The sequence below is a fragment of the Epinephelus lanceolatus genome, chromosome 12 (genome assembly GCF_041903045.1).
Source record: "Epinephelus lanceolatus isolate andai-2023 chromosome 12, ASM4190304v1, whole genome shotgun sequence".
Taxonomy (NCBI): Eukaryota; Metazoa; Chordata; class Actinopteri; order Perciformes; family Serranidae; genus Epinephelus; species Epinephelus lanceolatus.
The window spans coordinates 43,448,865-43,474,822 of record NC_135745.1 but is presented as its reverse complement, the minus strand read 5'-3'; the positions used below and the strand labels follow the sequence as shown (position 1 = coordinate 43,474,822).

The window sequence follows — 25,958 nt, the reverse complement described above, 5'->3', positions numbered from 1 at the left end:
GAGCAAATATCCAGTGAGCCAAAATGCCTTGTTGATGCCAGAGGTCAGAGGAGAATGGCCAGACTGGTTCAAGATGATAGAGTAAGTAAGTAAGTGAGTAAATTTATTTATATAGCACTTCTCACAGAGAGGACTCACAAAGTGCTTCACAAGATAAAATACAAAAAATACAATAACAGAAACAATGCAAAATACACAAAAACAAATAAAAAGTAAAGTGCAGCGAAATACAGAGATGATACAATGGACAATTAATGGAACGCAAGCCTAAACAGATGTGTTTTTAACTGCTTTTTAAAAATGTCCACGGAAGAGGCCGCTCTCAGCTCATGAGGTAGTGCATTCCACCATTTTGGTGCAACAGCCTTAAAGGCTCTATCACCTTTCGTCTTTAATCTTGTGTGAGGGACAGTAGAAAGGCAACAGGAAGTCAAATAAGCACTGGTTCCAACCAAGGTCTGCAGAAGACCATCTCTGAAGCAACAACATGTTTTTTAGGCAGTAAATGGCTTCCATATCCTCAGTACAAGCTTCACATAAAATATCAAACCCATAAATATGAAGGTGATGAATAACGAGACAATTGAAACCGAAGAACGTGCAGCAGGTTTTATTTAAAGCAGTGACAGAACATAGAAACATTTCTGCTGCTGCTGAGACATTTTAATGACGACAGAACAAATAAAAACACTGAATTTAAAAACCTGATGTCATGTATGTACACTTATAAATACATTCACACACTCACAAATATCACAAACAATAAAAAATTAAAATATACACAGTGTCCATCAGAAACTAAAGGTAGATATAGGTTCTAAATATTTTATACTCAACAACATTATTTATGATGTTTAATAAAAAGGAAGGTTATCAGTAGTTGTTGTGTGCAATAATGCAAAACAGCAGGTTAAAAACATTAAGTAAAGTTTCAGTTTTTCAGATGACGATCTGCAGCAGAGTCGACACCTGAAAACATCAAATCTGTTTTTTCCAAATCTTTCTGTTGTTTACTGTAATTTTAAAAAAGCATCAGTGAGCCGTCGTGCTGCGTTCAGGTTCATATTTGTTTGGGTTTTTCGGCTTTCAGCAGTTTGACATGAACCTGATTTATCATGATTTTTACAGTGACTCCCACATGACCTGAACGCAGCATGACAGTGACTTGTTGGTCATGTGACTGCTGTCACTCCACTGCTGTCAATCATCTTTTGACCCCTCAGATTCACCTTCTGACCCTTCGAGATACAAACATATATCACAAACGTGTCATCTGGTTCATCCTTTGGAGAAAAAGATTCAGATTTATTTACAAATCCAAAATTTGTTCTTAAAGGGACAGTTTGGATTTTTGAAGTGGAGTTGAATGGGGTACTTATCTATGGTCAGTGTATTACAAACAGCAGATGTCAGTTGCCACGGCCCCAGTTTGCAGAAGCAGGCTGGAGTCTGACATGGAGGATAAACAATGTAGGATAGTGTTACATTTAAGGAGTATTTTCACACAGTAAAGTGAAACTGAAGCGACTCATCTTCGTATTAATACTTTGTTATCAAGAGATGCTGTAAAAAATATAAAGTTTTTAAAGTATACATTTATGATATTTTTCTTATAATGATATATTATTGTGATGATTAATCGGCACCAGCAAATCAAAATGATTTGTTTGATGAGAGCAGGTGGGTTCCCGTCGACAGGTGTGTGTTGTGGATCATGTCTTCAGGCCTCCTCGATGGGGGGACTGTTGAAGCAGCCCTCAGGGACGGCCTTCAGGATGTCTTCCAGGTTAGTGATGTCTCGCAGGATTGTGTCGATGTCCAGGTTGATGCTGTTGAGTCGTCGTCGCTGGGCGTCCTCCTGCTTCTCCATGTCAGTGAGACGAGGCCGCAGATTCCCCTCCACTTCTCTTTGAGCACTGGCCAGAGAGTCCTCCAGCTGCTTCAGCCGGTTTTCATCCACAGTCCCTGGCTTGTCTGAGGAGGAGGAGGGGAGAGGAAGGACACCGATGTTAAATCAACATGTTTCTGAACGTCTTAGTATTCCTGTAAAATTCACCTAAATTCACCCAAAACTCGAAGACTCTAAATAAAAGGCCGCAGTTCATTCTGCTCCATCACTGACTGCATTGACGCGCTGTAGCTAGGTAGCTAGCTCGCTAACACTGCTAACAGACATGATAATCATGAGTGACAGCTGCAGGATTAAATCTGACTTTTAATGAAATCTTTCTTTATTAACTTTCCAGTGATGTATTTCACATTTTGTAACTCTGACTGTGAACACACCGCCAGACTCTGCTCCGCCGTCTCAGCTGTGGTGCTGAGAGCCTAATGACGATGGGGCCGCCCTCATTTCCCATCATGCCTCTCTAGTGCTGATCTTGTGTTTAATTAGTAGTTAAATGTTTTCTGTTCGGCCTCTTTGCTACAGAATGCACGTGTGTATGATGCGTCTGTTCAGAGCTCAGTGGCTTCTGTTGGTAACAATATCAATGATAACAACAACAACAACAATAATAATAATATTATAATAACAATATCACAGAAATTAAACATTTTACATGTTTTCCACCAAACACTCATGGTATGGTAATGGACTGACGCAATAAATCCATTTTCTGTGATGTCATGTAAACGTGACTACAGGACCCATAAGGCACCGGGCCAATTGCTGGCTGTTGATTGGCTCTGCACCCTGAGAAGGGAGGCGGGCCCTTCCTTTCAACCAAGGCTCTCGTTGGCTGTTGTAGGCCGTGGAGAGGACATGGAAGCTCCTATTGGCTCAAGAGAGGTGTCAATCACAAGGTCAGGGATCAGCGGCCATTTTGATGCACAGCTATCAGCAATATGTTCATGCAGCAGGAGAAGAGATGTATGGACATTTGAAATGATGCAGTTGGTGGATGTAGTAATGTGACTGGATGAAATATTTCACTGGATTCAGATCGTCTGGACCTTTGGGAGTGTGTTGGCGTCATTTCTGTTGTCGCATCAATCTAACATGTTGTTTGGTTATCATAATCAGCAAATAAAACTCTCCAAGGACCCACGGATAGGAGGTTGGATTGTTTCAGAGCAGTGCGTCAGATTTAGATTACAGATTACAGATTACGGATTACAACCAGCTGAAACTCCTCTCAGAAACACACACACTCTGAATGAAGACGTTTTACATTAAAAACGCTCTTGTCACAGAGGGGCTGCTGACTACAGTGGCCGACATGAAAACATGAATGTCTCTATCTAGAGTCAGTGTTTGTCTTGTCCCTTCTGGGCTACTGTAGAAACATGGCGGTGCAACATGGTGATCTCCTGCTCCCTGTGTAGATATAAACGTCTCATTCTGAGGTAACGAGAATACAACGGCTCTTATAATCAGCTGATTAAACACTAAGGAAAACACACTGATTATATGATGTTCGACACACTGGAGCTTTAAAAAAAGAAACAATGTGTTCCAGCTGAACTCACTCATGTTAGCCAGCATAGAGTTGATGTCTCGCAGTGTCTTCCCTACAGCGTCTCTGGTCTCTCTGGCATTCCTGAAAGCAGCAGTCGCTCCGTCAGCAGCCTGCAAAGGAAACATTGACATCATTTACTGTGTGTCCAGCAGCTGGTCACTCATTATCCCTGACAGGTTGTCTCTGCGGGGACACTTTACCTCCTGGGCGTCAGTCTCCAGCCTCCTGCCAGCGTCCAGCTCTGAGGACACATCTCCAGCTGCTTCCACTGCCTTCGTCTTCAGATCCTGCACGTCCTTGTTCAGTTTGGTGGCTTCATTTAGCAGACCAGTATGAGGCGGCAAAGCTCCGAATGACCCCTGAAGAAAAAAGGCACCCAGTGAACACAGAGCGGAGGAATCAGAGCAGTTTATATGACCGACTCTTTACTATGATTCAGCAAATAAAACTTCCCAGGGACCCACGGATAGGACATTGGATTGTTTTAGAGCAGTGTCAGATTTTGGAGGATTTAGTAGCGTCTCGCAGTGATTACAGATTACAGATTCCAACTAGCTGAAACTTTTCCTGGTTAAAATTCCTTCAGTGTTCATTGTTGAGGAGCTGACTGATCCACAGAGTCTCTTCCTCTCAGAAACAACCACACCAGCTGATTGACACCAGGAAACACTCTGAATGAAGATAGTTCATGTTGCATATTGATGATTGGTTGTTACCTCCAGACCACGGAGCAGGTTCTCCAACTGGTCAACGTTTCCCAGTGCGTCGTTGTAATCTCCAGACACGTCTTCCAGGACAGACTGTGTCTTAGCATTGTTGCTGACAGCCTGCTGGATGATGCCGCTGATGCTGGGGAGACGGTTGATGGCGTCATCGGCCAGAGCTTTGTTGCTGTCAATCTGCTGGTCGAACCCTGCGGAGGAAGACGAGGAGGCGTCACGTTCAGTAACCGAGAAAACAAAGAGTGAGTCTCTTCATCTGTCTGTCTGTCTGTCTGTCTGTCTGTCTGTCTGTCAGCCTACCTCTCAGGGCGTTCAGGGCGTCATCTAGCTCTTTGGTGTTGGTGTTGATTGTTTGCAGAGCGGCGTCAGTGTCGGCCTTGGCGATGTTGACTCTGTCCAGCAGCTTGTCGAACACCTGCAGAGAGGAACCACATCAACATCAACATCAACTCAATGAAACAAAGACCACAAGCAAAAATTATCAGACTTTTTTTATTCCTTAATTTTCCTTTTTGTGTTTGAGTCATTTTGTTGGAGTTTTTCGGGCACAAAGTGCCGTGGCGTCGTGACAAAGTTACAACTTGACAACTTTTGTACTCAGCACTAAAGGCCCTGACACACCAAGACGACAGTCAGCCATTGGTCAATGTCGGGCCATCTGTGGACTTGTTATTCTAAATCCAGCCTTTAGACTTAACTCTTGTCTCTGTCACATGACTCCTACATCCTCCTGCTCCTCATCTGTTCACTTCTACAATTGTTTTAATTTCTTCGTCGTCTCCTAAGGTCATTTCTCACTTGAACTACACAACACTGCCATGATGGTACTGCTCTGCTTTGTTGGTGTCTGTAAGCTCTAAGAAAACGTGCACAAATACAGAGGAAATGAACCCAGACTACGGACAGAAGGCTCCGTCCGTCCCCGTCTCCGTATCTAACATTGAACATAAATGAGCCCCTACTCCCCCAAAGGATTTATGCCAGCGCATCTTCACGTGCTTCTGGTCAGATCCTCAATGAAGTGTATGCTGTTGTTTTTCAGCTATTTGAACCTGAATCTGATTCTGTTCCTCTTTTTTTATTCCCTGGTCCTGCACCGTCTCACCTGTCCTGCCCCTCTGGGATGTGTTTGACTGCCTTCCTGTAAGTTCCTGACATCAGCTCGAGTAGATTTCCCTTCATCCTAGCTGTGTTTGTTTGAGTCCTCCCTCTGTGGCCTGAATTTAACCACACCACATGCCGTTTAATATCTTTGTTCTCTGACATATCTTGGTCTCTTTGGGTCAAAAGGACAGAGCACTAGTCTAAAATATTTTAAAGTGCTGGTTTGTTTCTGTAGCACGTCAGCGTTAGAAGCAGAGCAGAGTTGGATTTGTGAGATTTAATAATCCTTCAGTACCTGCTGGGAGGCCTTGCCCTTGGTCAGCAGGTCCTCGGTGGCGGCCTTGTCTCGCAGAAGGCCATTCTGCAGCGCCTCGATGCCTGAGATGTCCCCGTCCACTGTCTGCTTCACATCATCCAACCTGGCAACCATGGCGTCCACCTGTCCCTGAGCATGATGGGAAAACAGAATGAGAACTGATTCATTCCTTGGGTGAGGAGTCCTGGTTTTGTGAAGGTGGACGACACATGTTGAGCTCTTACCTGCAGGGCTGATGGTAGGTTTTGCTCCATGCTGGCGATGCCTTTCAGCATGCTGTCTGCCATTTTGCTCTCATCTTTGGCCTCGCCGCTCAGACGGATGGCCTGGCTCTCCAAACCCTTCACCTGGGCTGAAGTCTTATCATACCTGCACACACAGACAGCATTCGTTTAGAGTATCACAAATTTGTGCTGGTGGTCCAATAAGAGTCAGAGTCTCAATCACCGAACTCATGTTTTCATTTCATGTTTTTATTTCATGTTATTTCAAATACCGTCGCTTTGTCAGTGATTTTGGCATCAGACACCTGACCCCTGACCTTTTGCGGCAGTTTGATACATCACCGGGCGGAGTTAGTTTGTAACATAGGCGGATGTAACCTGTCGTGGTGTTATGACATGCTGCTGGTCAGCGTCAGGTTGAGACGCTGCCGGTAACAACATAGTATAAGGAGCTGGTGAGTCCCCAAAGGGAGGGCAGATGGGCCCAACAAACCCCGGACTTTCACCTGGGAGTCCCCTGTTCTCTTCCTGTGTGAATGTGGAGCCAAACCATGTTGTTTTTGTCTACACCTAACCACGAGCTTGTGTTGATGTCCTGGCGTTGGTTGCAATGTACCAGAACGTCAATAGCAGACGCAGAAGGACAGACGTGAAAGTCCACTGACGAAGTGGTGATAAGTGACGCCTTACGATGAGAACATGCTGTCTCCAAATACGCCTCCATGAGCCCAGCAGCTTATCCAGCCAGCCTCCACATCCAGTGCCCCCACCCCCAAGACCATCTGAGACCAGCTACCCAAACAGCTGACGCAACAACCAGCCAGCACATCTGCACAAGTCCTGCACAAGCAGTCAAACACAGCAGCCTGCTCACCACGAATACCTGTCAAAGCAAAGTCTAATGCCTCGCTGACACGCTTGCTTCAGACGGACGCCATACGCTACCTTTTGTTTTGGCACACGTTGCGTTCAGTAAAGGATCCAGAGGCTTCAGCTGCAGAGTAATAATCCTCTTTATTCATTCCATCGTGAATGAAGTCCAATCAAAATTATTCGTCCTTCTTGGTCAAACACCTGACGGCAACAGTGACCTTCCTACCCACATTCCTACAGTCAGGTTCGTTAAAGAATTTGGATCTTACGCTGCTTGACATTGAGGTGGCCGTCACAAACACATGAATGTCTCTATCTAGAGCCAGTGTTTGGTTTGTTTGTTCTGGGCTACTGTAGAAACATGGCGGTGCAACTTGGTGATCTCTGTAGACGACGACCTGCTCCCTATATAAACGTCTCATTCTGAGGTGACGAGAACACAACACTTCTTATTTTCAGGTGATTAAACACTTAAAAAAACACACTGATTATGTTCAATTCACTTTAGATCCGACACACTGGAGCTTTAAATTTAAACGAGTAATCTTAACGCAGGCGCTCAGACTGACAGAAGAGACTCACATTGTTTTCAGATCTCCGATCAGCTCTTTGACTTTGTTCTCTTTGTTCATGAGATTTCGGACCTGATCCAGACTCTTCTCTGAATTGCTCAGAGCTTCGTTGGCGCTTCGCTCCACAGCGTCTGCTGTCGTCTGGTGTCTGCAGGATGGACAGACAGACAGGAAGTTATGAACACACAAACATCTTATCAACATATCAATCACACGATGAACAGAGTACGATGGCCTTACTTATCAGCCAGACTGTTGGCTGCCTGCACCAGAGAGGAGAGGACGTTTGACCCCAGCGGAGCGTCTCCAAGAGGAATCTCCTGATAGGAAGAAAGAGACCATCAGCTGTTAGAGGAAATCATGGTCATCGTCACAGTTACAGTCGTCACCACCTGCTGGCTCACTACACCTCGCTGGTTACTCTTTAAAGGTTTGTGTTTTAGCTGATCACATATTTTGGATCAATCTCCTAAAAGTCTTTCATATTATAGTCAATGGAACACATTTAAACTCCAAATGTGACGTTCTGATTGGATGTTGGTGTGACATCACTGTGCTGTTGGCTTACAGCTGATCTGAGGTCCTGCTTGGCTTGGTCCAGTTTGCTTTTCATCTCCTCCATCAAACTCTTGACCGCCTGCACCTTTGTCTTGTACATCTGCTGCTCCTTTTTAATGTCGGCCGCTGCGTCTGCGATGTTCTGGATGTCCTGTCCCTCGGCCAGCTGACTCTTGCTGATGGATGCCAGGCGGCCCTGCAGGTTCTTCTCCAATCCTATTGGACACAGCAGGCGTGATGTCATTAGTATGTACAGCCCTTCTTTCAGCTTTGTGACGATGCACTTTCCAGCTGCTCCAAGAGGGTTTTTAAGGAGTGTATTTGGCTGAAGAGGGAGGAGGATTTTCTCCTAACATTGAAAGACTCAAATGAAGTGTAACTACCTCCAATTTGTACTTATTTACTTGAGTAAATGTACTAAGTTACATTCCACTAGTGCCAATAACTGTAATAAGTGTTGTCTTAGGGCTCATTAATGATCAGTGTGTGACACATAGAGACAGGTGGATGGAGCCTTCCGTTCGTACTCTGCTTTCATTTGTTTTCTGAAAGCTTACAGATACGGACAAAACGGAGCAGAACCACCACAGACCGCGGAGGCAGCGTAGCGTAGTGCGAGCGACAAAGACATTTAGAAAATAGTGGAACTGAAGACTCGGTAATATAGTGAAAAGAATTCTCCATCCGCGTGGCGATGACCTCACTGATCATGACCAACTCTGTTTAAAGGTTGCAATTTACAACCTCCTCCACCGTCGCCTCATTTGTTGTCGTGTGAAACTTTTGACTCCGCCCTCTAGTGCCATCTATTGGCTGTATCTATGACAACATAAAAGACGCATGGACGTATGAGGACAGTGACGTTTACAGTGTTTGAAATGTTTGTTCCTATTTTCATACAGAACGAGAGGATAATTGAGCTCTTACCTGCGAGCAGCTCGGCGTCGTGCTGCAGGTCGTCCACCAGCTCCTCTGTGGCTCTCAGAGCGGCGTCCATCGCAGCACTGTTGGCTGGTTTGAAACCTCCGTCCATGTTGGAGAACAGAGTCTCAAGCTCCTTAAGTTTGGAAGTGTAAGCCTCCATCTGCAACACAGAGTTCAACAAAGTCACTTCAGCCTCATTTTCAACAAGCAGATACTTTGTTGGTTTGAAGTTGTTAAATAACTAAAATCCAATCCGACAAAACCCGACATCTGCAGAGTGTCATAATGGTAACGCCCACACAACGTGAAAGTATAACGTAGTTAGACATTTAAAATATCATCAAACCAAAGTTTGGATGAAAACCAAAAAAACACATTTATTTATTGTTGTTTGTTCATATTTAAAGTATCTGTTTAATCTTGTCAGTTCACCACAAACTATAAACCACAGAGAAACTCATTGATGTAAACCAGAGTTTCTTCATGTCGTTTTTGTACCTTTTTCTTGATGGGGCTGAAGCAGGCAGGACAGTTGGACCTTTGGCACTTCAGACCCTCGAAGTTCGGTCTGCAGCGACACTGACCCGAATAATCACACTGTTGGGACACGGAGCCCTTCAGGTCGCAGTCACACGCTGGTCCACAAAACAAGAAACAACTTTTAACATCCAGAGAGTTTAACTCGTTCCACACCAGGCTCACAGTTCACGACATATTTCATCAAAGATTAAACTGGTCTCACAAAAACATAGTGACAGTGTTTGTGTCATAAATAAGAGCACAGGAAGTCCATTTATCAAAGTTCATTGCTCAAATTTAACCAAATTCATCTGAAGTATTGAACCTTTCCTCAGCTTGTTGTCTTTTACATGTTAAGGAGGTTTAGCTTTAAATAAAGTCAGCAGATTTGTGGCAGTCAAAGTGATCTAGAATGAATAAAAAGCTAATCGAGAGAAATCTGTAAATATCAATTCAATTGTTATTTTAAAAAAGTATAACTTATATTTGTAGCCCCTGGTGTCTGAGGGGAAAGCATTTATTTACAACAGACAAAGAAAACTTAAAATTTCAATATAACAGGAAATAAAACATCAGAAAAGCTGAAAACAGTTTTTCACATTTTTACATGACAATCATAAACTGATTAATATAATCAACTAATTGATTACTTCAGTCCAGGCTGTTCTTACGTTTGCAGGCGTCAGTGACTTGGCCGTGGTAGAAACCTGGCTGACAGTTCTCGCAGTTCCATCCCTCCGTGTTGTTCAGACACTTCAGACATTCACCACTGCTGCGGTCGCAGCTTCCCGCCACGCTGACGTCAATGTGGCCGTTACACTGGCAGGGCCTGCAGGGCTGCACCACCCCGTCGCCTCTCGAAGAGCCGCCATAAAATCCCTCCTGACAGACATCACAGCGAGGACCTGCAGACACGGTATAAGCGTTAAGACTTTGACATCAATAATGATATTCTACATATAATAACTGACTGATCACTTCTCTGCATGTTGCTGAGAATGACATCATCATGACTGTACTGTGTGTGATGTCATAGTCCTGACACCGACCTGTGAATCCGGTTGGACAGCGGTCACATCGGGGCGCCAGTGCGCCAGCAGGCAGCGAGCAGGACACTCCGTCTGGGCAGGGACATTTCACACAGCCAGGCTGCCAGGGGTCGCGGTAAAACCCCTCGGAGCAGCTGAGCTCTCCGGGCGTCTCGTCAGCAGAGTAACAGTCTCCGGTCTGCGGGTCGCAGCTGCCTCCTCTGCAGCTGCATGGCTCGCAGGGGCTGAAGGCTCCGTCTACGGGGGTCCTGCGTCTGAAACCAGCCGAGCATCGCTCGCAGAAGTCGCCCTCGTAACCCGGCGGGCAGCTGCAGGTCTGAATCCAGCGGGCTGGGACACCATGGCCACGCCGAGCCGACACCAGCCGCACGTTGTCGAGGTAACCACGTCCTGAAAAGATGCAACAGTTCAGTCAAGATTAGGAATTTTCTCAAAATGTTCAGCACTCAGAAATCCATGTGTGAGCTGAGGCTGGTGAGACACCTGATTTCAAAGCATCTCACCATCTGATCCAAAATGTCTTTTCACGGAGGAACTGCGTGTGAACGCTGGTGCTTATCGAGAGAAACTGTGTGACGGCTAAAAGCTCAAAGTTTCTGCTTATCAAGAATTTGAATTTCAGTTTTTATAGAAAGCATGGCCCCTTGGGATGTAGCATCTCATTTTCAAGGGGTCCTCAAACACAAATGAAAAACACGCAGAATAAACTGCGTCTGATTGCTACAAGCTCATTTTTCCTGCTTATCAAGAGAAAATGTTTGTGATTGCTAAAAGCTGAAAGTTGTACGCTCTGTTGTAAACCAAAGAAAAGGGAGCAAGGATGGATGAAACAAGGAGAGAAAGTAAGAGGAAAAGAGGAAGAGAAGAACTTAAGAGGGGAAGTATAAACTCACCATCTTCACCAAATGTTGCCCGGATCTTGATGGCGGTGAGGTTCTGGAGGAGCGTCTGGAACTGGGTGGAGGAGAGCTGAGGCTTCCACCTGCTGCTGGGCTGCTCGTCCAGTCTGTTCAGCAGACAGAAGATATGATTTCACACTGACTGAGACATTTGGAACAACATATCAGACTCACTACAGCTGAAGCTCCTCTCTCTCACAAATCTTGTTAACTGTACATTGGTAATTCATAAGTGTAACAGAATAGAAATATTTATGAAATATTGTCTCATTTTTGATTTATTATTATTTTGATTTGTAATTTGCAGTGCACGTATAAAGTTTCAAACTGGAGCAGGAAGTCTCATCAACACACACAACAAACCAGGTGTGCTCAGGATCTTAACCACACTGAAACGTTCAGAGCAAATCCAACATCAGTGGTGCAGATCTGCATCAGGTCGCCGATGCATTGTTCAAAACACACTAAATTTGGCATGGAGACGTGGTGTCCTCCAGGATCTGCAATCTATCCATCCATTTTCATCTGCTTATCTGAAGCCGGGCTGTGGGGGCAGCAGGCTGAGCAAAGCACCCCAGACCAGATGAGATCTATAATCCCTCCAGTGTGTTCTGGGTCTGCCCCGGGGCCTCCTACCAGCTCCTCCAGGAGGATCCTGATCAGATGTTGAACCACCTCAACATGAAGGAGCAGCGGCTCTACTCCGAGCTCCCTCCAGATGTCTGACTCCTCCCCCTATCTCTAAGGCTGAGCCCAGACACCCTACAGAGGAAACTCATTTCAGACGCTTGTATCTGTGATCTCATTCTTTCAGTCACTACCCAGAGCTCATGACCATAGGTGAGGGTTGGGACACAGATGGACCAGGAAATGGAAAGCTTTGCCTTCTGGCTCAGCTCCCTGTGAACCACGACGGCCTGGCGTAGCACCTGCATCACTGCAGACCCTGCACCAAACTGCTGATCCATCTCACGCTCCATTCTCCCCTCACTCATCAACAAGACCATGAGATACTTGACCTCCTTCTCTTGAGGCAGTAACTCTCTCCCAACCCAGAGGGAACAATCCAGCGTTCTCCAGCAGAGAACCATGACCTCAGATTTGGAGGTGCTGACTTGCTTCACACCGCCCCAGGTCATGCTGGAGGTCACGGTGAGATGGAGCCAACAGAACCACATCATTTGCAAAAAGCAGAGATGTGACTCTGAGGTCCCCAAACTGGACCAGATTTGATTATGTATGATTCTTCTCTTCTCTACTTCTCTCTGAGCGAGCGTTACCGCTTACCATGCTAAATTATTTTGTATTTTCGTGAGAGATTTACGGAACAAACATTGTGTTTCCGTGCAGCTTCTTCAGCTTCACTCGTGCAGTTGATCCTGAGCGACTGCAGATTCTTTGTGCAGGAGACGTTTGTTTCTACTTGCTCTGATTACAGCAGCAGGATTCTTCCTCTCTGACATGCAGGAATGTTCCCACTCGACTGAAAAAGAAAATATTTAAGTGGCAACGAGGAGGAGGTCAAACCCTCAATGTCATGTCTGAATCTGAGCCACCCTCTGGTGTTTGACTCAACCAGTTAGAAGCGCGAGGTGGGCGGGGCTTATCATGTCAGGAGAGACGTGAGACAGACTTTGACGGACCAATGAACTTGTGCTAACACTGACTGTGATGGATCGTCTCTCTGCAGCGAGTTTCTGCAGGTTCTGACCTGAAACTGTAGTTGATCTTCTGCCCACAGGGGACGATGGATCGCAGGTCACCCAGCGAGGCGGACACTCGTTGGCCGCCACCTTCCAGAATCACATCGTTGGTGGACGGATGTCGGACGCCACGGTCAAGACGCAACGAGAAGGAGAGGTTCTGACCGTAACTCAGCAACTGATTCCCCAGGTAAGGAGCTGTGGGGGAGGAGACAAACACCTGGTCAGGAGGAGAGGAGAGGAGAGGAGAGGAGAGGAGAGGAGGATATGTGCAAACAAGATATGACGAGAGAAATGAAAAGGTGAAAGGAGGAAAGGAAAGGAAATTTGAGGAGAGGAAAGGAAAGAAGAATTAAGGAGAGGAGACAACACAGGACAGAAAAGAATGGAAAGGAGACATGAGGAGAGGAAAGATGATGACACAGAAGAAGGAAAGGATATGTTCACACACAACGGAAGACAGTAAAGGAATGGAAAGGAGACACAAACAAGGAGACAAGGAGAGGGGATGGAAGGAAGAAAAGAAGGAAGTGTGAGGAGGGGAGAGGAGAAGAAAGAGGAAAGAGAGATATGGGATAAAGAGAAGGAGAAAAAAGGAAACAAGAAAAGAAAGGAAGTAAGGAAAGAAGGAGACAGTCAGAGAGGTGAGGAGGAAAGGAAAGGAAAGGAAAGGAGGTGAATAGGTGAGGGAATGAGAAAAGACAAGGAAAGCAGATAACGACAGCAGAAAGAAAAAGAGGAGGAGGAGCAGGTGGTAGAAGGAGGATGAAGGAGGCGGGGTTTGTTGTCACCTGGGGCATACAGGTAAACCGGCAGAGAGTTTTTGGAGATCACCTCCAGGTCCTGGTGTGTCGGTGACCAGCGGAAGTGAACGTTTTCGGGGGTGACGCCCTGCACCGTCGCCGCCTTCCAACCGTCCGGACCTGAAAACACAACAGAGTCTGTCACAGCTGACGCACTGTGGGGCTTTTATTTTGAAATCAAACCCAGAATCCACTGAGATCATCAGGGGTCTTTTATTGTGGAGAGGTGAAAGGTTACCGTTGGTGAAGGTGGAGGTGATGTTGTGGACGGAGTATCCGGGTTGTGGAGAACACTGGCTGCTGTGGCCGTAACAGAAACAGGTCTGACTCCCAGAATCCTCTCTGAGCTGACGACTGAAAAACACAAGCAGCGACAGAAAGTCAGACACAAAGTGCAGAAATGTACAGTTTGCATACAGTCTCTTTCAAAATAAAAGCACTATGACGGTACAACATCGTGAATGACGCCTTTTTTCCTTCAACAACAAACACACGTGGTTGTCCGACTTTCCCCATTTTAACTTTCATTCTTGTCCCACTGCGTTTTCCCCTGACGACACCGGCCACTGTTAAACTCTAAGGCGTGTGTCATGCCAACACTACAAGACGTCTTTCTTTCATCAGTGTCTGACGCCAGACGTCGCTGCCCGAGCGTCGACTTTCGACATCTTCGGAGTGAGACCGGGTTGAAAGGCGTTGAAGAGTCTTAAAGAGTTTTAAAGAATCAGAGGATCGAAAGTGTTTCGTCACCTTTGCGTGCAGCCGTTTGGTCCGATCGGTCCGTTTCGGCAGCGGTTACATTTGTCTCCCGTGACACCTTCTTTACAGCTGCAGCGCCCCCTGCTGTCACATGACGCACTGACAGAACCTGGAGACAAAGAAACAAAACCGACATGATCACTTCTCATCTCTGATCCGAACATTGGGAGGTGTTAAGGAAAAGGTGTGGGACATGTTGTGGTGTCTCACCTGTGAGGTTGCAGCGGCAGGGTGTGCAGCTCAGCGCCGCCGCCCCCACCATGTAGAATCCATCCTTGCAGCGCTCGCAGTGGCGTCCCTCAGTGTTTCCCTGACAGTCCACACAGTGCAGGCCCAAGCTGTCCCGAAGGCAGTACCGAGACCTCCCATTACAGTCGCAGCGCGCTATCGCTGCAGGAGACAGGAAGTAAAAGTTATTTTCCTCATGTAGAATTTAAATATCATTTATTGATTCATTGCAGAAGTTCTTTCTCTGTTCAGTTGTTTTGGGCTAATTGAGACGCTAGTCTGCTTCTTTTTTTGTTTCGGTTGGTCCTAGTTGTTTTTATGGGGCATCTTTCACCACCCAGTAAAACACAAGGTCAGCCACTGGGCACGGAGCAGTGTATCATCACACGATCAAATACAGACTTTACGTTGGACAACATCAACAAACATATCACCAACCATCACTGCAAATCTGTACCTGACAAAAACACCCAAATAAAATAATTAATTTTTCATTAAATGTATTTTTTAAAATCGTTTATTTATAGTTTATATACCGTAAAACTTCAGTTAGCAGCCCGGGCAACTTTATTCTTAAATCACTGAAATCAACAGGCCTATATTTACATTCCTTTCACACAAAACTGTTCCTCTATAACGATCAGGAAATACAATCAAATTATTTATTTAAACTTGTTTAAAAATGATGCTTCAGATAATATTCTGACAGACAGCGTGTCAGAGAGATCGAGCCACTTTATCCCGTTAAAACAATCCTCACAACTTGGATTCATTTTTATGAAAAACCCTTTTGATTCTTTTGATCTGAGGACGCTTACAGGCTGAAGGAATATAAATAACTTACAGGGTTATTCAGGAATGGACACATAACCTGAGCAACAACCTGCTTTTATGTGTCCAAAGAAAAAGCTGCTTGGAGACGAGAGCAGGCCTCGAACAGAGACAGGCCTTTCTTTGTCAACATGTGTAGCTACACTGGGCCAGTAAAACAGACTGGGCCTTTAACTGGTTCTAGACATTAAATTGCAGTTTTACAGTAGTTTATGTAAAATAATCCTATCATTTTGTTACAGATTTCTACTGACTATTTCACAGAAGAACAAACAGAGACACTGGCGGAGATGTGTTTACCTTCTCGAGGGCAGATATAGCTGATAACAGTGTTTGTATTTTAAGTTCTCTGGGGTGGCGAGTTTCAAAGATTGGGACTTTCTTGTCATCTGATTATCTCTGACAATGTTAAGTTTTTTTATACTTCTCAGGTCCTACTGATCCCATATAGTTAGGAGAAATTGAAAATGCATACCAAACAAAAGTTGGAGGATATGAAAGAAAGGAAAGCTGTTCCTCGTCACATGACATACACTTTGTTCTGCTGCGCTGCAGTACCTGAACTTTGTTAATCTCAGGGTGAAGCCCTGAAAACAGGCACTTGGGAGCTGTTGTGCGTCACGACAGTATTGCCCACACTTTTGAGCGCACCTTCCAGGTTTCTACACCAACAAAAATTGATTTCTGGATTTGAGGGTGCAAAAAACGTGTCATGAACACATGGAGACAGCTGCTGGTTGGCTTTAAGGATTCAGGCTTTTCCATCGCTGTAATAATATTTCTGTTAAACTCTGATTTATGACACATTTTGTCCTGATTTTGTTCTGATGGTGGTGTTGGAGGAAACATCAGGAGGTCTTTCAGATCTTTACTAATCAAGGAACCACAAGTCTGGGTGTTCAGGTGTTTCACTGGGTGTCCCCCAGGGGTCAGGTTTGGGTCCACTTCTGTTCATCATCTACCTCCTCCCCATGGGCTTAATCCTCCGTCACCATGGGGTCCATTTTCACTGCTACGCCGACGACACACAGGTCTACATCTCCTCCAAACCCACCACTGCTATCCCTCCCACCTCCCTCACCACCTGTCTTGAAGACATCCGGAGCTGGATGAGCAGAAACTTCCTGAAGCTAAACGGCAATAAACCCGAGGCCCTGCTCATTGGCTTCAAATCAACCCTCATCAAGTCACAACACACCCCAGCTCTACCCATCATCACCGTCGGATTCCCTGTACCCTTCTCCTCAAGAGTCAGCTGTGAAGCTGCAGAGAGTCGCACAGACTGAAGGTGGAGACAGAATCACAGTTTTTCTTTTCCTGAAAACCTCACTGAGCCTTAGAAATGTTTACAGAGTGTGAAGCGCCTCGTATGTTCTGTGGTTTGTTCAGAAATCCTGGAGAGAGCCGCACCTCCCAGCCTGAAGCCCTGCGGACAAATCATCCCAGTCCACAGAGTCCCACCCAAACCAGCCAACGCCTCGTCTGAGGAAACAACACAGCTGTCTGCCTGCAGCGAGCTCACTGGTCTCCGTCACGCTGACAAACACTCATCAGATCTGATAAGACTGTTTTTTTCCAGCAGTGTTGCTTTAAAGCTTCATTTTAAATTCTGATAGAGTTTCAACAGGCTGCTGCTTGTTACTGCTGTCAGCAAGCAGGGCAGGTTCATCCCCACAAACAGTATTTAGTGGTGAAGTTATGTAATGACAGGATGGAAAGAATGAGAGTTTCAGGGAAGAATTAATCAAGATTGATCTCTTTATTTTGGTTCAAGTGGCACAGCTGAATTAATGTCCTCACAGGTTCGGTGGTGCAAGAAGCTTCGTGATGTAGTGACTACATGCAGAGTTAAGGGGGATTTGGCCTGACGTGCACCTGCCCAGAAATGTAACTGCACAGTGTCACAGTGACGCAGACCTCCTGTCTGTCTCTGTGAGCTGAAACCATTTCCCTCAGTGGAAACAAAGCTTTGATTTACTTTAATTTCACAGATAAGAAACAATAAACTGTGAAGACAATAAAGCCTCCACACACTGTGTGTGATTTATCCTGGCTGAAATATGAGCAGAGGAGAAGTCTGCTAGCTGCTAGGCTAATTTATACAATGTAAAATGCCATAGGCTTGTGCTAATAACGTTAGCATGTTGAATTTGTGGGGAAAATGTGTCCAGATAAAGACAAGTGTTTGTCTGTGAATGCTGCGAGTTATAGTGAAGCTGATTTGTGTTTGAGACTGTCTCTATGAAGCCATGTTTAGTGTGTGCTTAATGTGTGTTTAGTGTTTGTTTAGTGTGTGTTTAATGTGTGTTTAATGTGTGCTTAATGTGTTTAATGTGTGCTTAATGTGTGTTTAGTGTGTGTTTAATGGGTCCGTCCCAAGTCTCTTAAATTACTGCTAGTTATCTTACCTAGCTGACTTTGCTAGCTGTTTAGCTCCTCCCACCTAGGAAAAAATGCGAGGAGCTAGCGCTAGGAGCGATGAGCGAGCATTGTCGGTTTAAGAGACATGAGACGTCCTTTCCACTGAAGCGTCACGTGAAGCGACGTCCATTCCTGATGATGGCGGCACTGCTGGATCTGCTCCGTAAAGCAGACAGCGTCTGGCGTTACTATGGGTACATCCCAAGTCTCATTATATTCGCTGACCAAAACAGTAAACAGCAAATGTGCCAGATGTAGAGGGCGGGTATTTATACGTCATGGCGTTCAGCTGAAAAACTCTTCCGGATAGGAAGCTCTCGACAATCCTAGCTCGTAGCTGCTTAAAGCTTGCTGCTAGCTCCTAGCACTAGCTCCTCGCTGCACAAATAAGAGACTTGGGACGGACCCTGTGTGTGTTTACTGTGTGTTTACTGTGTGTTTAATGTGTGTTTTGAATTAACTAAACTTTACAGCACTTCACAGAAACCCTGTCGCCACCTAGTGTTCTGGAGGTGTACCTGCAGAGTGACACAGACACACCACCGCACAGGTATAAATACATCACAATGGCGTAGGCCACGTGTGTAGGGTCTGATGCACAAGTATAAATCCAGCTTCAGTTGGCGAGCAACTGTGGCTCTTGACATGGGGAAGTTGCTACAGCGTGGGGCCTGTGAAAGCTGCTCAGTGGTGCATGAAGTCATAATGATTTCACTGCCATGTATCAAATCACGTGGATGATCTGGGAATGATCAGAGCGTCCAGTGTGCCAGTGGAGGAAGCACACCAGAGACTCAGGCTGCTCTCACACCTGCTCTGTTTGGTTCAGTTGAACACAGGTTCATTTGCCCCCTCAGTGCTGTTCGTTTGGGCAGGTGCGAACTCGAAGGCGATTTTTTCGGCTTGAGGAAAGTTTTACAAATATAAAATCTCCATGGATCATAACTGAGCTTGTTTGCAGTTGGAGGTGTACAGACGTCTCTTTTATAATGGAGGTCTATGACTAACTGGAAGCAGAGCTGAGTGGCGCTCCTGGAGGCCTGAGTGAAATCCACAGGACTTTTTAAGGACTGTTGCACAAGTGGAGAAAAGGATCGTTAAGTGTTTGGTGTGACTGTGGTTCATTTCTCCTCACAGCCTAATATAAGCGTCCAGAGGGAGGGTGAGGTGAGATTAAGGTGCGTATGTTTGTTCTAGTGTCTGGACGCACCTCAGATCACTCAGCCTCTGATTCAGCTCGGTCACTGCGGCTCAGAATAAATCAGTGGGTGATTCACTGTGACTCACTCTGTGATACGACTTAATGTTCATCTGAGGCGCCGGTGGCCGCCATGAGCTCAGGTGTTACGCCTTTGATAAGACAGTTTCCAACACGCGTCTGTCTGAGAGGATTCCTCTGTAAACATACAGCACGGGACAATAAAAATAATTTGACTCCAACATGTGAGCAGCTCACACTGTGCTTCATTTATCCGTAGAGATAAAACATACAGAGTGGAGTCACACCCAGAAACATCACAGTCTGTACATGGACAATGTGACGTGAAGTCAAAGTGAACAAAGGAAAAACAGTTTCCAAACATGGAAGCAGCTTTCATCTGGATTAAACCTTCAACAGGTCAGATTAACACTGTTTAAGATCAGACAGAACTTATTATTATTATTATGTTCATATATCACCGTAATACTTTAAAGTTTTCTGAGAGTTACAGGCCTGATGTTGAACTGATGCTGTGTTTCTGCTGCAGAGAGCAACACAGTGCTTCTGTTCTGTTCTTAAATACAACACTGAAGGATGAAGCAGCTCCACCTGAGTCTGACTGCATTTCATTTATATTCAAGAGTTCATAAGAGGTCCAACAGGGTCTGAATCCAAATATGAGTAACATCACCGCACAGGAAATCACACTGTGTCCTTGTTTTGGCAAAATTAAATACACATTGAGGCTATATAACACAAACATGACAGATTTCTTAATTTACAGTGATAATAATGTTTTTTTTCTGTCATGTATGAGCTCTTTTATAAAACAATATTTTTCAAAAATAAAGGTGGAAAAAACACTGACATATAAACTTCCCCAGTAGAATTCATTCTTATATTTCAAGTTTTCTGAAATGTTATGTTTAAATATGAAAATTAAGCGTTATCTAATTAAATATGTGCAAAAATCTTGTTTCATTTTGTGTTGTCATGTTCGAGACAAATGTTCTCACAGTTCAGGATAAATCTCTGCATGACTTCATAAATCAGAAAACACTGTCAACAACCACAGGAACAAATCAACTTTCGTCATGTGTTTGGGAATAAAAAGTTCCATAAATCAGACTGTGAGTGACGCGTGAACAAAGGCCTCTGTAAAAACCTTCAGAACACAACAGGAATGTGGAACTGGGAAATCTGGTGGATTAAGTGCTGCTGAAGTGGAGATTATTTTTTATGTTATAATTTTTATGGAACTTTTGGTTTAAATATGCAAATTATGTTTTATCTAATTAAATTTGAGCTTTTTCTTTTAACATAAATTTCCAGAAGAGAAATCTGAGCTAGGTTAAATCTGTATTTTGAATCTTTCTTCACAGAAAATGTGTTACTGAAGCAAAATAGCCCAAAATCTCAAAACTGAAGCTGAGCGTACGTTCAGTCAGGAAGACCTCTCTCGTGCTCACCCTTTCACATTTCTCTCTACCCCTCTCTCACTGCTCCCTCTGATCAGCTGACTATGGCTGTTCACTCCTCTAGTTATCCAATCACACTTTGCCACGATCTCTCAGCCAATCAGGATGCCACTGCAACATTTTAAATCTGCTCTCTCTTCTGCTGCTGTCAGCCATCATGTTAGGCAGAATCTTGGCACCCTCCTCCACCCCGCTCACCTCCAGCCATCGTACCCAGAGTCCAGGACGAGCTCTCAAAGACTCATTCCTCTACTCATCCAGATCAGCAGCACTTCTCCATCTTCATCTCATCTCATCTTCACCACCTCTACCACCACCAGCGTGTAGACCCCGGGGGGTCTACACGCTGGTGGTCAAAGCATCTCTACGGGGTCTAATCTCCAAAGACTTTCCACATTCTCATTCATTTGCTCACATGTTAATAAATATTCTTTTAACATAAAAACCTGTCTCTCCTGATTGAACTGACCGGCGCTTCATTTTCTAATTCATTCTTTAAAACAGTTTTAAAATAAATCCACATATTTCCTCCTTTTTCCAGAAATGTCTGCCACGTGTGATGACGCAGGGTGCAGGTGAAAGTCCTGCAAAAAGCTAATAAGTGGTCCTTGAGTTAAGATTTCTTTTTCTCAAACTAAGAACTGACCTTTAAATGAACACTGCAGCATGTTCTCTCTCAGTCAGGTAAACATGTAACACCTGGATGATGTTGTTTCCTCACGCATTTGCTTTTCTACACAGGTGTTTTTTATTTTTTAATTTCAGCTTCTAAAACTCAGACGAGTTACCTGTGCACAGGTGAGGCCAATAACTACAGTGATTTATTGAATCTCTTCGTTGCTGACAGATATTTAATTTTCCTCAGTGTCAGTGCCGGGGGGGGGGGGCTCACCCACAGGATCCTCCCTTTTCAGGCAGAGGTTGATTTAAGGATTCAGCTGCTGTGATGTCTCATGTACGGAAGATCATTTTTAAACACAGATACAAATTTAAGAAAAGTGAAAAGAACTCTTGTTTTGACGTTTAAATTTCTTCAAATTAGTGTTTAGTCTTCTGAGGTCTGTACAAATACACTTCCATAAATTAGTAACTTGCAGTCCTGTAATTTGGACCAAAGAAGTCAGAATTTTGATTTAGTATTTCAGCGTTTCGACTTTTGACTTTGCATCTCATGATCTGACTCACTTTTGTATTAGCTTGACTCAAAATCTCACGTTTCTTTCAAATTTTGAATAAAAAATGAATCAGTTTTGCGCATCTGTCTCACTGTCTGTCCCAGCCACTTTATTATATTAAATGTTAAACTGCACACTGTTGCGCTTACACTCACGGTGTGCACTGACAATAAAGTTTAGATTTTAATGAATTCACAGCAGTAATGAAACAAACACAGAGTTTATATCAAAGCAGTCGCTTAAAACTCACTCAGAGTTTGTTCACTCATTTCTGAGATTTTCCCAACTCTTATATTTTTACATAAAACACTAGTTTCAGCAGAAATGTTATCATCTGTCCTTTAATGACACATAATCTATGTTACCTGCTGTTCTGCAGAGTTTGTAAGAAACAACCAGAAACAAAGCGATGAAATGAATCACATGATGCACACACATGTCCTCTGAACGTCCTGCGTCCCCACATGAGGACATCACATTTTGGGTTTGCTGCATCTTATACTTCACTGTGCTGAACTCGTTTGTGGACACTTTTTTCTGCCTTCTAGTGGTAATAAGAGCACAACACACAAATCCATGTGAAAACAAGATGGCCGCCATCTCTGCCCGGTCAGTCTGCAGCTGATCCCGACACAAACGTGGACAAGGTCCGAAACCTGATCACAGGTTTTGATTGAAACTTGTTTATGTTTGATACGGCAACAGATTTGACCAAGTTTAGTAAAAGTAGCAAGCTAAGACGCTGTTGATGAGGAAGTACTCGTTTAAGGGCATCAGCACTTTATTATTGTCTTGTTGAAGACATTCAGACTTTATATCGTCTCATTAAGGACATTGAGACTTCATATTGTCTCACTTCAGGACATTCGGACTTTATCATCGCAGCTTTTCACACAGGTCAATCAGGTACGACGGACCGTCCCGACAGACAAAAGGACATTTCCAGTTTGGAGAACGGAGCAGGAAAATTCATCCAGAGCGATGAAACAAACAAATCAGATGGTTTTAGTTGATATTTAGTTTTTGCACAACAACGTTCAGACATTGAAATAAACAGTTTTAAACAGTGACGTCTAAGTTGCAGAACACAATAAATGTAGGATTGTTTATTTTAAATATATATATATATATTTTAAATTATACGTTATGACACACTTGTGACAATTACAAATAAACCCAATGTCCTCATATGACGACATCACTTTTTTCCAGGCACGTTGATGCCACAGCAGAGGGGAAAACCTGATTTGTATCGACACGAAAAGTTTCTTTATTTAACTAAATATTTTTTACCTTTTTACAAAATATTTTCATTTTATAACAGTAATAAAAAATAAATAATAAAAATAAATCAAAGAGAGAAAGAAAGAAACCTGTATAAATACATAATAACTGTATGGGATCTAGTGTTGCACGGTATACCGGTACTAAAATAGCACTGCGGTACTAGAGTATTCCAAACAGTACTATACTGCATTTGGAAAATACCGGTACTTTGAAATTGATTCAATTAATTAATTTAGTTAATTTATTTAATTCATTTATGCACACAAACGCCTTTCTTGTTCCTATTGGAGCACAGATTGCACAAGTGGTGTGTATGACATCATCTGTATCAACATTCGCAGCTGGCGCACGTGAAAAAAGACAAGAGAAAGTCTGCCTCGCAAAGGGAGACAACACAAACTTGGTGAAACATTTGAGTTACCAAACCGTGACGTCCGTACCGAGGTACTGACAGAACCATGATTTTTTGGTACCGTTACACCCCTACTATTTATTGTTCTAAAGGTTTGTATCCAAAAGGACTTTTCCTTAGGAAAAGTACCGAAGAGTGTCGAAAAGTATTGAAATTCATATTGGTATTGGTACCGAAACAAAGATTTTGGTATCGTGACAACACTAATGGGATCACATTATGACATGATTTAGATGATTTTTTTTACAAGATAACTGAGTCAACTGCTTTAAACTTTTCTTGTTACAACAAGATGATCTTTTTGTTTTTCCTGGCGTGGCGTCAGGTGTAACTGATCCCACATAGCTGGGAGAAATTAAAAATGCAAACCAAACAAGAGCTGAGGTCTCAGGAGGTAAAAACAAACTGTCATTAATTCTATGGAGGTAAACTGAAGAATAAACAATATAAATGTACGTATGTGTGAATATGTGCAGTGAAAAGTCTCAGAGGTTTTTGTTGATACGTTCTGTCTTCTTGCTGTAAGACATATAAATTGTTCTGTAAATATATTTATGTCAACTTCAACTGTTTAAGGATCAAATTAATTTCCCCCTCACCCTGTCATATTCACTTCTCTTCAGCGATTCTATACTAAGTTAATGGTGGAGGTAAGGGCGTATGATTAAGGGATTTTGTTCTGAGACAAAAATGTTTCAACCCTAAAATGTTGATTGAATTTGGAAACAGAAGCAGGTCTGTGTGAAGCGCAGTCCAGGTGAGGCAGTAAAGTGAAGAATAAAGAGTAAAGGTGACAGCAGCTGATGTGTTCAAAGACGCTGGAAACTGAAGCTTCCTCCGCCTCACCATAAAAACAAGCACAGAGCAATGAGCAGGGAACAAGCTGAGGGTCAGGTACTTACAGTAGTATGTGTAGGTCGCCTGGACGGCGCAGACCACGGCCAGAACGCCGTACAAAGAAATCCAGCTGCTCTTCATGTTGTGAGTGAATCCTTAGATGAATCTCCTCAGAGCCGCAGAAAAAAACTCCTGCAGCTCCTCAAAGTGTCGACTTTTAACTCCTCTGCTGCTGCAGGTCTGTACACGCTGCACATACTGAGACACACTTACTCACATGTGATTCACACACACACACTCACAGTCAGAGGATATGACTGAGGGTGTGTGTGTGTGTGTGTGGGGACAGTCCGGGGCGTTGTTCTGGACGTTTACTGGGACTCTTCCACCACATTTACATTTTATAAAACAAAGACGTTTCACAGGACGAGAAATTAAAAAATCTTTTGCTGGTGGACGTGAAGTGAATCCAGGCTCTGTTCCACAAATAGAAACATTATAATTCAGATTAGATGTCTGGGTGCAGCTGCTCCACACTGAACAGGCTGAATGGCTCCAGTAAAACATCATCAAATATTATCAAGTCCAACACAAGTTCTCTCTATTTGTTCATTTTTGAGTAACTCAGAACAGCTGGGACACAAACTGAAACATGAGTTATGGAGCAGCTGAAGGACGATGAAGAGGAGTTAAACAACACGCTGCTGTATACAAGCAGTGACCTCTCGTCTACAAACAACGCGCGAGGCATCCTCCAGTGTCTGTTGTGTTCTGGGACACCGTGTCAATGTACACACATAACATGCATCTCTTCAAAATACACTTCAGGAAATGTTTCTGCCAGTTGGACAGTCTTTTTCAAAAGAAACGTACGTCAGTAAAACACCTCGTATGTACGTTTATTTCTCTGTGCAACAAAAACACGTGGTCAGGTTTGAACATCATGGTTTGGCTCTACATTCACACAGGAAGCGAGCAGCAGCCTCCTGGGTGAAAGTCGGGGATTTGTTCAACTGACGCCGTCCAGCAGGTATCATACCGCCGCAGTGTATCCAACACATCCTCACTGTGACCTCGTCACATGTCCACGTTTGGTCATGGACTTTCCACGTCCACATATGACGTCCAAGGTACCCTGGGTGTGTTGGTTGTTGACGTTCTGGGACGTCAACAACCAACACATGCCCACTGCATGCATCATGTCTGTTCAAACTACACTTCTGTTTTCACAGGAAATGTACAGTCTCTTTCAAAGTAAAAGCACTACGTCGGTACAACAACACACACACGTGGTTGGGTTCAGTTAAAAGGAACAGGGTTTGGCTTTACAGGAAGTGAACACCGGCCTCCCAAGTGAAGCTCAGTGGTTGTTGTCCTGCTGTGTTTCCCTCTGACACCTCTGACATGAAAGAATGACAGCCAACAGTTTTTTTGTCAGTGTCAGACGCTGGAGGTCACTGACAAAGTGCCGATACTTGACGAGTAGAGAATGAGAACAGCCTGGTTAAATAAATACAGGATCAAAGTAAAGCTGCGATGGACGGGCCCTCCGACCAACAGGGGTGTCGACGGCACGCCGGTTGGCGCGGCTGTACCAGATCT

At 44.1% G+C, this 25,958-nt stretch overlaps 1 protein-coding gene across 1 annotated transcript; it reads right to left on the bottom strand.

Annotated features, from left to right (window-relative positions):
- Positions 1-594: 594 nt before the first annotated feature.
- lamc2 (laminin, gamma 2) lies at positions 595-24,596 on the bottom strand. The gene is made up of 21 exons (XM_033650577.2): positions 24,422-24,596; positions 14,697-14,876; positions 14,478-14,595; positions 13,966-14,081; positions 13,716-13,847; positions 12,933-13,122; positions 11,216-11,328; positions 10,323-10,712; positions 9,945-10,178; positions 9,253-9,389; positions 8,758-8,914; positions 7,841-8,046; positions 7,513-7,592; positions 7,283-7,420; positions 5,828-5,972; positions 5,583-5,732; positions 4,484-4,598; positions 4,178-4,374; positions 3,662-3,820; positions 3,472-3,571; positions 595-1,974 (listed from the first exon to the last, which is right to left on the bottom strand). The coding sequence occupies exons 1-21, from the start codon at positions 24,495-24,497 to the stop codon at positions 1,721-1,723; spliced, it is 3,387 nt and encodes a 1,128-aa protein (XP_033506468.1). The 5' UTR covers positions 24,498-24,596; the 3' UTR covers positions 595-1,720.
- Positions 24,597-25,958: the final 1,362 nt, after the last annotated feature.

Coding starts and splice junctions, on each gene's coding strand:
- lamc2 (XM_033650577.2), bottom strand. CDS start 24,497: ATGAAGAGCAGCTGGATTTCTTTGTACGGCGTTCTGGCCGTGGTCTGC. Junction 5,973..7,282: donor ATCGGAGATCTGAAAACAAT/GTGAGTCTCTTC, acceptor CTGTGTGTGCAG/GTATGATAAGACTTCAGCCC. Junction 1,975..3,471: donor CTCTATGCTGGCTAACATGA/GTGAGTTCAGCT, acceptor CCTCCTCCTCAG/ACAAGCCAGGGACTGTGGAT.